Genomic DNA, 11,674 nt, shown 5'->3' on the forward strand with positions numbered 1-11,674 from the left:
AGGACTTGTCAAGAATATTCAAATAAGAATATGGCAATGGTACACCACAAATTCTATATTGTTTAGTATGTAATAAGCTTATGTAATAAGACTGGGAACAAATATGAAAGGAAGATAACAGCATTTCAACAAAGCAAAAAAAGCATATTAAAATATACTCACACATTATTCAACTCAGTGCTTCCTCCGTCTGATCATTCTTCATACGTAAAAGTAAATATGTAACACGATAACATAAAATCATTCTATACTACTATGCATGTTTAATAAGAACTGAAAAATAAGGATGAATAGAAGTTGAAATTACACAAAGAAAACTCACTGAAAACAGAAAGGCCATGTCACCCACAATCTAAAGAAGATGACCCACCCACGTTCAGTGAATTTCGCTCAAACTCGTCCAGCGAACTTCGCCACGAAGCTATTAGGCGAATTTCGCTAGTTGAAAATTTTGTGAGCTATTTTCAAGGAGAATCATTCCCTCACTAGCTATCTCCAAAATTAATGCTCACTTAATCTATCTATAAGAGGAGAAGAAATTATTCATTTCAGAGGCAGAGCATACGCATGAGCTTGACTTTTGGTTTTATTTGGCATCCGTTCATCTAGAGAAAATTGTGCTATCATCTAAGAGATCAGAAACCATCAACAAGTGAAAGACTCATTGTCTTAGTCGGACCGTCAACAGAGTACAAGATCGATGCTCCATTGGCACACAAAAAAAACTCCAGGAAATATGATCAATTTTTCCTTTATTTCGTTATACTCTTTTTATTGTAATCTCACTAAACACCTAGCATGTTTAGTGAGCTTGTTAATATTTCTTTTTAGCACTGTCTCAAGGACCCAGTTCCCCAAGAGGGGATTGCGCAGCTTAAATCTATTGAGTTTGAGAGAGCTGGGAATGCTACTTAGCTTCTCCCTTTGGATCCTCTCCTTAATGGTGTGGTCTTTACTACTTCTTGATGAAGATGAGTTCATGGAATGTTAGAGGTCTTAATGGCCTTGTCAAGCATAGAATGGTTAGAGATGGTATTCTTTTCCCAGGAGTGGACATCCTAGGTATCCAAGAATCTAAGCCTAATTCTATTAGACCATGCCCTCTTAAAGAGTGTTGATGGACATAGGATTTTGTCTTGGCTTAAATTATATGTGATAGATTCTAGTGGAGGTGTGCTATTGGGATGGAATAATATTTTGTTTGATTATCTAGACTCTTACACATGGATTTTCTCTATTTCTGTTGTTTTCCTCAATAGACAACATTACTAGAAATTTCTTATTACCGTTGTTTATGCTCCTATAGAAAGGGCGGAAAATGTTGTATGTTGGTAGGATCTCCAGAGGATTAGGAGTATCTTTTCATTGCATTGGTCTATCTTTAGGAATTTTAATCACTCTTAATGCCAACGAGAGAAGTGGTAGATCAGACTCTTTAAGGGACATGAAGCTCTTTAAGATCTCATTGACTCCATGTTCCTTATTGATCTCCTACTTAACAGGACAAAACACGTGGTCTAACATAAGATCTTCCCTTATCTTAGCCAGGCTAGACAGGTTCTTTATTTCTACGGATTTTGAGTCATAATTTCCTTTTATTATTCAGTTCTCATTCCCTTTAGTTTGCTCAAACCATACTCATATCATTATTGATACAAACTGCCTTCAATCAATACGCCCTTTCATTTTGAGAAAATCTATCCCTCTCATCATTCCTTCAATTTTTTTTATCCATAACTATTAGTCACATTTCACCTATCGTGGATCCCTTGTTCTACAAACTTATTCTCAAGCTCAAGTTCTTGAAGAGAATAATTAAGTGGTGAAAAAAGCATATGTTTAATTTTTTGGAATAGCTCCAAAAAGATTCATTCTTATGAAGCTTGAATCTTTCTCTTTAATAGAAGAATCAAGAACCGTTTCAAACTATGAGATGGCATCTAGAGCTTCACTCAAGGATTCTTTTTTTGCCAACTCCAAAAATGAAGAAGTTAATTAGAAGCAAAGGTCTAAAGTGCAATGATTAAAGGAAGGGGATTTAAACACTGCTTTTCTCCATAAGGCAATGTCGGCTCATAGAAGAGGAATTGTATCCCCATCTCTTTGACAATGATGCCTTAATCTCTACAAAGAAAGAGAAGCAAGTAGTCTTCTTTGATTTCTTCTCATCTTTATTTTGATCTCAACAACCCTTTGCTTTTTAGCTTGATTGGCAATATCTTTACCCCTCCCCTCTAACATCTCTAGTATTCCTTGAGGATTCCTTCACTAAAGATGAAATTAAAGTTGTTGTGTTTAGCCACATTCGCATCAATTGAGACGTCACGTGAGAAATTTTGCCAAAAATTTAGGTCCGGCCAAATTTGAGGCTCCTTTGTCGCCGGAGAAAAAAATATTATGCCAATATGTCGTCGGAGAAAAAATAATATAGTAATATGTCACTGAAAAAATATATATACCAAACTGTCACTATGGGTAAATAAAATATATCAATTTGATATTTTTGCCTTTTTTTTGTCTTGACCCTCGAGCCTACTCAAGTCCATAACCGGGTTATGTGACCTTTTGATAGTTCGGGGGATGTTCTCAATAAATCCCTTTATTCCGTCCTTATATACTGAGGCCAGACCAGTTCATAGAATGGTATCATTTGGAAAAAAAATCTTCTTAGCAAATTGAAAATGTTCTTCTAGCTTCTTTCATTTGTTAAACTTCAGACTAAGGACAATTTGTCTTAAAAAATAGTACAGGTGATCCTTTCTATTTTACCTATGAGCAAGAACATGAATCATACACAACCATCTTTTCTGCAATGCTACTTTGCTAAACAAGTGTGGTGGGTTTTTTCCCGTCTGTTATGGTGTTCCCATTCAAGAAAATACAACCCTTTGTCAAGCAATGGACACGTGTACTACTACATACAGTGCCCCAATCAAGATTGGTGGCCCAGCCCAGTGAGGATCTCAACCTAATCGACTCGACGAGTCAACATTCCCTCATGTCAACTCGAAAGGTGGTGTTAGTCGATCCTATAGTCGAAGACGACTCGTCAAGAGCCCAACTTGACCATCTACTCGACGTCTCCCCCATGACGACTCGAAAGGCGTTACTTCTCGGCGAAGTTAAAAATTCAACTTTCGCCTCGAGCCCCTCTCACTGACAGTGTCCACATCGCAGTTAATGCATGGCAGGCATCATCATGCCTCTAGCCCCAATAGTATTCATGACTCATCGGACCATGTCAGCACCGCCATACCTCCAATCACTTCTCAGCTTATGTTGAAGTGATCTTCCCTCCAGTCATCAGCTGACACATGTAAAGTAAGTGTCGATGCAGCCGTCAGCTCATGCTCCGCTACCACCCTACTGTGCTCGGCCGAAATGACCAATCTACCATTGCACCCTCACTATAAATAGATGTACTATTCTAACTTGGGAGGGATCGAGATCTTTTTTTGGGTAATCTAATCTGATCTTTTTTAGAATTATGATTCTAGAAAACTAGAACCCTCATATTTGCGAATCATATTATTGCCCATATTGAAGAACTTTCACAGTTCTTGACCTTCCCCACTCAAGTTAATTAACTGACTTGATCGTTGGAGGAACCACGGGGGAATCAATCCCCATCCCCTTACGTGTTTCTACATGTGCAGATTATTTAACCATCCTAATTCAAAGAACCAGGCATAAAGTCAGGGAAGAAAGCGGCCCCTCATCAATCTCTTCGACCTCATCTAAACATGGATACATATTGACTGTGTGATCACTAAACATCAACACCGCCAAAGTTTAGCTCGATTATTTTACCACATAAAACAAATCATCTTTTTACTGTGCGCTATGATAACTCTATGGAATTGAAGGCTCGAAAATTATGGTGTTGTGTTTTTCCTGTAATATGATGGTGTATCTGGAGAGCACGCAATAACTTGACTTTTTTGTGGGGAGACCACTGAGGCTGAAAATATGGCATTTAATATGGCTCACTTTCTCACCATCTGGACATGGAATTCAAATAAAAGGTAGACAGATAAGCTAAAGAACGTCATCAAGGAAAAGGGAGTTGCAAATCTTATTTCTTCAAGAAGGGATAGCACGAGCAGAAGGTGAAGCTCTGATTTTGTTTCTAAGATGTGAACAATATTTTTGTTTCTACCTTCATGTTTCTTCATGTTTTTTATACTCTAAGGTATTGCTGGTTAGCTACCGAGCTAGGCATGTCAGCTCATTATGTTTCTAAACTTGGGATTTTCTTCTTCCCTAATAATGTATATGAGTTTTCATTTGACATATATACGCTCCTCTTTCTGATTTCCATTTAACAGCTTGGAATGCAATTTACAAAAACCAATATAAACTACTAAGGGTCTTATATACTATATCTTTTGATAGGGCGTAAAAGTACGAGTTAGGAAAAAGCTTTCCATGGTCAATATTATCCTTCACTATTTTGAATGTTTCACTTAAATCTTAATCTATCCTAATCATAATTATATCATATTCTAATCCCATGTGAGCTACCTATATTTCAACAATGAAAAAAATAAGATTAATAAACATATGAAACAACTCCATTATATTAATTTGTTAAGGTAAAGAACTAACATACTATACTATATGAAATATTACAAAAAAAACCTAAAAGTTTTAAAAAATAACACAAAATACCCTCAAAAGTTTAAAATTATACAAAACATCCTGATATTTTAAAACTTAGAACAACAAACATGAAATCTAAAAATTAACAACATCCTCCAAAGAATTTAAAATTTACAATTAATACCCTCAATGTTTCAAAAATTATAGAAACACCTCAAAATTTCAAATAATAAAAAAGCACCCTGATATTCTAGAATTTCAAAATTTACAAACAATAAAGATGAATTCAAGAGTTTACCATCAAACACCTGAAATTTTAAAATTTATAAAAATAACCTCAAAGTTAAGTTAAAAATCATAAAAAATCATAAAATATCAAAACTTATATAACCTCTTAAAATTTTATAGTTGTAAGAAATTTCCTAACATTCAAAAAATTACCACCAATACGTGAAACATAAAAATTATAACCATCCAACGTAAAATTTAAAATAAAAAAAATCTTTAAGTTTTAAAATTTGCAAAATCATGCCCTTAAAAATTTTAAATCATAAAAAAGGACTAAATTTTTAAATCTTAGCAAAGAAAGGAATAGTTATTTGATATTCTTTCATTAAGATGTATAAATTTAATTTCCAATTTAAGGTTTACTACTTCTGTTCAGCATCTAAAAGCTGTCTAATTTTATAAAAAATAATAAATGTGTAGACGGATTAATGTCGGCTCAATAAAAAAAATAAAACAGAAGGAATGAAAAATATTGTTTTCTAAATTTTTTTGAGTAGATTAGGAAACTTCAGAAGAGATTTTCATAAAAAAATTAGTATTTGTATATGCTTATGTGGAAGCTTTCATCATATAAAAGTGTGCTAGAAATGAATAGTTTATTTTTTGAGTAGATTAGGAATCTTTAGAAGAGATTTTCATGAACTTTTTTTTAGTATATTTATATGCTTATGTGGATGCTTTCATCATATAAAAGTATGTTAGAGTTAGCATTAATCTTTAATGTATGATTTTTTAAAGTCTATAAAGGATTAGGAACAAACACTATATTCTCTTTTGTGTTTTTCTATCCCACTTTAACCAATCATCTCGTCTTATTAGCTTTAATTATTCATCTTTCTTTTATAACACTACTTTTTTTGAAGTATTTTTAACTTTTACAGTACTAAACTTTCTTAGGTCAAGCTTAATTCCATATCGGCCCAAATAATATGATAATTCAAATTGGCTTCGAATTATATTTATTTCCTATCAATTCAATTATCAACATGAAATTTTAAATTGGGTGTAGTTCATTTAAACGAACATTAAAGAAAATAAATAATCATAATATTAAAGTTTAGATATACGAGCAAAAACCATCAAAATAGAACAGAGAAATAAATTTTAGTAAGAAAATAAATCAAATATACTAAATCATGGTATTTAATCACGTGTATTGTACGTGCATAAAACCTAGCATGTATGTATGTATGTATTTTTTTTTTTTCACAAATTTGCCTTCAATCGTTCCAAGGTGTTTATTACGAAAAATCCATAAAATCTCGTGTAAGTTTTGGGAAAATGATCCTTAGTAAATTTCAGGAGTGCCCGAAAAGTGTATGGTTGATTCCTCAAATCATGTGACACAACTTTTAAATATATGACATAACACCAAAAAAATTGTCAGATAACCCCCTTCCTAAGCAACTTTTTGATTTTGTATGAAATTTTCAATAATTTTCGTGTTACCTTATAACCGACCAAACATGGGGCTTATGTGAAATTTATAGGGCAATCCTCATATTAGCCCCTTAAATCTTACTATTTAGATGTTAGCCCCTTGCATCTTAATATTTTGAAATTGCTATTATGTCCCTTAACTCTTTTAAGTTGTTACAAACTTAGTCGCTTAGATCATTCAAATCGCTATTAGGAAGTCCATACTTATAAGTTGCTTCGAATTAATTTCTCCAATCAAATAGCAACATATAAGACTTGAGGGACCTAATATCAATTTCAACTATATCAAGGGCTAACTTCAAATTATTAAAATTTAAGGGACTATGCAAAATAACCTTATTATTGGGAATTTTTTGATCTTAGCCTTCCAAATCTTTAACATTAGTCCTGCATATCTTTCAATTTTCAAACTAGCCCTCTAAATCTTCACATTTTGAAGTTTGTCCCCAACTACTCTGTCTCTTACATTTACCATCCAAATTATGAATCAGATTAGATTAATGGTTAACCAGGAAGGACTAATTATCAAATTACTCTCCCAATACTTTTTTGAGAAAAGGGGGATTGTTTTTCTCCCCCCAATTTTTGAGAAAAGGGGGATTTTTCTTCTAACATCAAGTGAAGGTCTAAATGTATAAAGTTATAATAGGGTATTAATTGCAGCCAAAAATATTAAAGACAGCGTAGAATTTCAATGGCTAAGGGAAGGGATTATTTTGAAAATATTTATAAGCATTAGGGGACTAACTCAGAATATGAAATGTGCAACATTGACACATGAACATCAGGAAAACCCTTTATTAATAGGGCCGATTAAATTTTTTCCCTCGTATTTTTAGTAATTTTATAGGACAAATTTTTGAAATCAACCATTTTGAGAATTTAATCAGCAAAAACGATCCAATTAGGGAAAAAATAGAAAAATCGACCGCTCGTCGTGAGAGAACGGTCGATTTTGCTGAAATACAATTTTTGCGATACACGGAACTACTAGTCCCATGTAATTTAAAACCTTAATTAAACGGCCAAATTATACAGGACTAGTAGTCCCGTCTATTTTCTATTTCCTTAGCATGGCTAATGATGGATTAGCAGATCCTAATTACACGGGACTAGTAGTCACGTGTAATTAAAAAAAAACTTCAATAAATTCGATCGTTTTCTACCCTCGAGGGCTAAAAACATAAAACTATCGATTTTACTAATTTTTAAGGAAGAATATCGTTTTTACTGATTAAATTCTCAAAATGTTTGATTTTAAAAATTTCTCCTAATATTATATTAGTCTCTCGAATCTTAGAAATTGAGCATATATCTCTTAAACCCTGTTTGCAATTTGGTCTCTGGATGACAAAAATACTCGTCATCTAATGTCTTTTTCTGAACACAGAGAGGGGGTATTTTCGTCACTTTGGGGCCAAATTGCAACGATCCAGATTCTATTCTCCCACCTCGTCCTCCTCTGTCGCATCAATCATCACCATTCTCTCTCCACCTCCTCTCCCGTTTCTTCTCCTCTCGAAATTCTCTCTCTCTCTCTCGTCTCTTCCCCCCCTCGAATCCCGTCACGCTCCGCCCAAACCAAAAAGGGGAAAGGAGCGATGACGCTGGGAAAGAGGCAGCGGCGCGCCGCGATGAAGCGGACCACGCAGCGTAAACGCGCCTTCGCCTCCGCCATCATCGCATCGGATCTCAACAACGCTGCAGATCCAAACCGCTAGAGCGTCAGGCGGCGGGCGCAGTGATCCTCCCTCCGGCGGCGCTGGAGGCGGCGGAGTTCCTTAGGGCTTGCGGGATTTGTAAGCGGAATCTTGGACCTGGGATCGATACGTTCATTTACAGGTAAAACTATGCGATTTGGATTGATTTGAAGGTTGTTTATGCGATTTGATAAAAAGAGAAATGTTAAGGTATTATTTCGGCTGGAACATTTTTTTTAATTTGAAAAAGCTGCGGACTGGATGCATCCTTCTAATGGTTAGGTTAAATGATGGTAAAACTTTGATCGAATAATTTTTGTGCAAATTGTTCTTGTTAGTTGATATCATTACTATATTTTCTTTTTAGTGTTTAGCTGTATGTTTGATTCTGCTACATGTTATGGTTTTTGTCTTTTTCGAATTTGGGTTCCTGTCTATTAGAACATTGAGGTTAGGTGCAGATGAATCCATGCATTTTATGATTATGGTATGATCCTTTAGAACATATATTCTCCAATTGTTTGGCTAACAAGCTGATTGGGTAAAATTTGGTCATGATCACTAACTTATTGCCGTCGTTGAGTCGTATAAGGAGGGGGGGGGGGGGGGGGGGGGGGGGGGGGGGGGGGGGGGGGGGGGGTTAAGATCTAGTCATCAACATGGTTTAGCTTGCATTGAAGGCCTAGAATCGTTGAGAACCTCATTTTTGCGGTTATCATGTATTTTTTAGAGGATAAATTTTCAAACAGTCCTGTTAGGACTTTTATTCTCAAAAAAAGACCTATTTCGAACTTATTTTAAAAAACCGACATGGTTTCAGCCCTGGCGCTGAAACCAGGTCGGTTTTTGAAAATATTTTTCCGAAACTTCACGGGAGTTGAACTCCCGTGAAGTTTAGCAGCCTATTTAAAACTTCACGGGAGTTCAACTCCCGTGAAGTTTCGAAAAAATATTTTTAAAAACCGACCTGGTTTCAGCGTCAGGGCTGAAACCAGATCGGTTTTTAAAATTAAGTTCGAAATAGGTCTTTATTTGAAAATAAAAGTCCAAACAGGACTGTTTTAAAAATTTGTCCATTTTTTAGAATAAGGGGATTATCTAATTTAGAAAGCATTCGAAACCACTCTACATATTTATACCTTTATTTATATGTTCACTTATTTCTAATTTAATGCTAAAATTTAGGAACTTTTCTTCTCTTTGTGAATCCATGACCATTGCTAACTAATAAACTTTTCGATTATCTTAACTGTATTATGTGCATCTGCATTTTTTTATCTATTCTTTTTTCTTGAACAGTTGCTTTTCTCAATATGTAATCTTTACAGTAACACAAAAAAAAAACAAAAAAAAAACAAAAAATAAAACAAAAAATAAAACCCAAAACCTCCCTCCAAAAGAAGTGGAAGACGGAAAATTTGTTATAATGGTTGAGTTATCAATGAAATTCAAGGTTTGAAAATGATGGGCTTCTAAATATATTGTTCGAAATTATTTTGATATTTGTCTCTTGAATCAAATCATTCCCCATTTATTTTGGTAATTTTTTCCAAACTTGCAGGGTAACAAGTGAGGGCAGCAGCTTTATGCATTTGTATTTATTTTCTTTTCATTTGATCCTTGGCTTGTAGCTTGTAATTCAGAAATGACCGTCCTCTTCTTATTCAACACCTTCCATAATCATTAGAAATCTCATAATTTGGCTCATAACTGTTGAGCTCAGACTCCTTGCTTGACTTTTTAGATCCTAAACTGAAATTTCGATTGTTTTCTTCAGTTTGTACATTTTGATAATTTTCCTTTGATTTTATTTGGTGTATGAACTCTGTTTTCTGGTCTTTAGTAATTTATTTTTTTGTTTGTCTGTCAGATGATTTAACCTTGTAACCTGTTTAAGTTTGTAGAATACCTTGTGTTTGCTTCCAATGAACTTCCACTTTTCAGATTTGGATATATAAGATTCGTAAAAGTGTAAAGCTTAATCCGTTTTCTTCTGTATTATTCTTTACCTTACTCTTGGTATCAACTATCAAGAATACTAGTCTTGTTGATGATTTTTCTCCTTCAAATCCTCTTTTCAGTTTATAATACTTCATCTTGTTCATCTTGGACTCCATATTGCCCCCTCCTCCATCTAGATTTTGCAAATATCTAGAAACCTTGGATACCGCCTCTGAAAACCTTAGTCATATTTTCTTTTATCTATTTAACTTTTTGTTTTTGTCATGGGCAAGATACTGCATCTGAAAACCTTTTAGTGTATTATGGCTGTAGGGATGTGGGGTTTTGATCATGGAAAACCTCCAAAAAGTAGAAACATGCACATGGGTACATATTTGTGATTTTTTTAACGTGTGTATTTAACTGATGCAATTATATGCATTGGGCTGTCAATTGCAGGGGAATTGTAAACTGGTCTATAGGCAATTAACTTTTGTTACATGAGGTGTAACATGCTTCATCTTCTAGATGTTTTAGGGTGAAAGAGAGGTTTACAATTTTGTATGTCAGTCACAGATGGGCAGCTGTGTTCGACATGACAACTATCATTTTGTGTCACATGAATTTGGACCTTGGAATTTACATGTATGTTCCTTCTTCATTTAGGTTTGACAAGTGGCTGAAGGGTTGCTTCTATTGTATGAGCTCAATCTCTTCTGGCTTTCTTTGAATTTTCAGTTGAAATCTTAAAATGTATCTCCTTCATCGTTATTCCGCTTTTCCTTGGGATTCAATGATGATTCATATTGCTTTATGTTTTTTTAATTTATTATTAATTATTATTTTTATTTTTCCATTTTACCCGTTTGGTCACCTTAATGATGAAGTTACCCTTCTTCCCACATTACCTCATTCTTCTTTTTGTAAAATAGATGATGGATTGATCCTTTTAAGTCATGTGAAATGTGAAACTGATATATGCTCCTATAATGCAGGGTATTATGTCAAAAAAAAACTTAAAAGGTCAAATATTGTTTCTTTCTAGTATATCCTTGTTGCTAATAATGCTATAATCGGGTTTTTTTTCCCGTGTCGGTACTTAAAGATCATAACTTTAGTATCATTCTCCTCTTTATCTCAGGGGAGATGCAGCCTTCTGCAGCTTGGAGTGCCGTGAGAAGCAGATAAAGATGGATGCTTTGAAGGAGAAATGCGTGCAGATGTTGAGGAAATCCAATGCTTCCAAACCAAAAGCCAGGTCTAAAGCCTCTGGCAGTGGTAAAACAGTTGCTGCCGCTTGAACTGGGTACACCTCCTATAGAAGTTGCTGGAAGGCGAAACAAATTTAGATATAGATGGCTTTCGGCACTTCCATTTTTATGGTACTAGAGCTTATGTTTTTTCTTGTTCTTGTTGATGGGGGAGAGAAGTGTATTATTATTATTAGCATTTGCTTCGCATGCTTTTCCCCTTGTTTGTTCTTGTTGATAAGTTCTATGTCAATGAATTGAAAGATCCTTTTGGGGGCTTGCATTTTGATTTCGCTCTCATGCTTCAATGTTTTCCATTAGTATTGAATCAGAAGGTTTTAATTCTGAGACAAGAAGTTCATGGTTCGATCTTGAATGATGCCCCATTTTTTTCAATTATTTGGTTTACAACTGAGTCGGATCTGGTATTTTGAGTTAAATTATTCAGTTTTA

The 11,674-nt window shown here is 34.5% G+C and overlaps 1 protein-coding gene across 1 annotated transcript; it reads left to right on the top strand.

Moving 5' to 3' along the window:
• LOC109835001 (protein MARD1-like) lies at window positions 7,932–11,593 on the top strand. Its single transcript, XM_020403004.1, has 3 exons — window positions 7,932–7,983; window positions 8,052–8,172; window positions 11,113–11,593. Exons 1-3 carry the CDS (start codon window positions 7,932–7,934, stop codon window positions 11,270–11,272), a joined length of 333 nt encoding a protein of 110 aa, XP_020258593.1. The 3' UTR covers window positions 11,273–11,593.

This window comes from Asparagus officinalis, chromosome 3 (genome assembly GCF_001876935.1).
Source record: "Asparagus officinalis chromosome 3, Aspof.V1, whole genome shotgun sequence".
NCBI lineage: Eukaryota > Viridiplantae > Streptophyta > Magnoliopsida > Asparagales > Asparagaceae > Asparagus > Asparagus officinalis.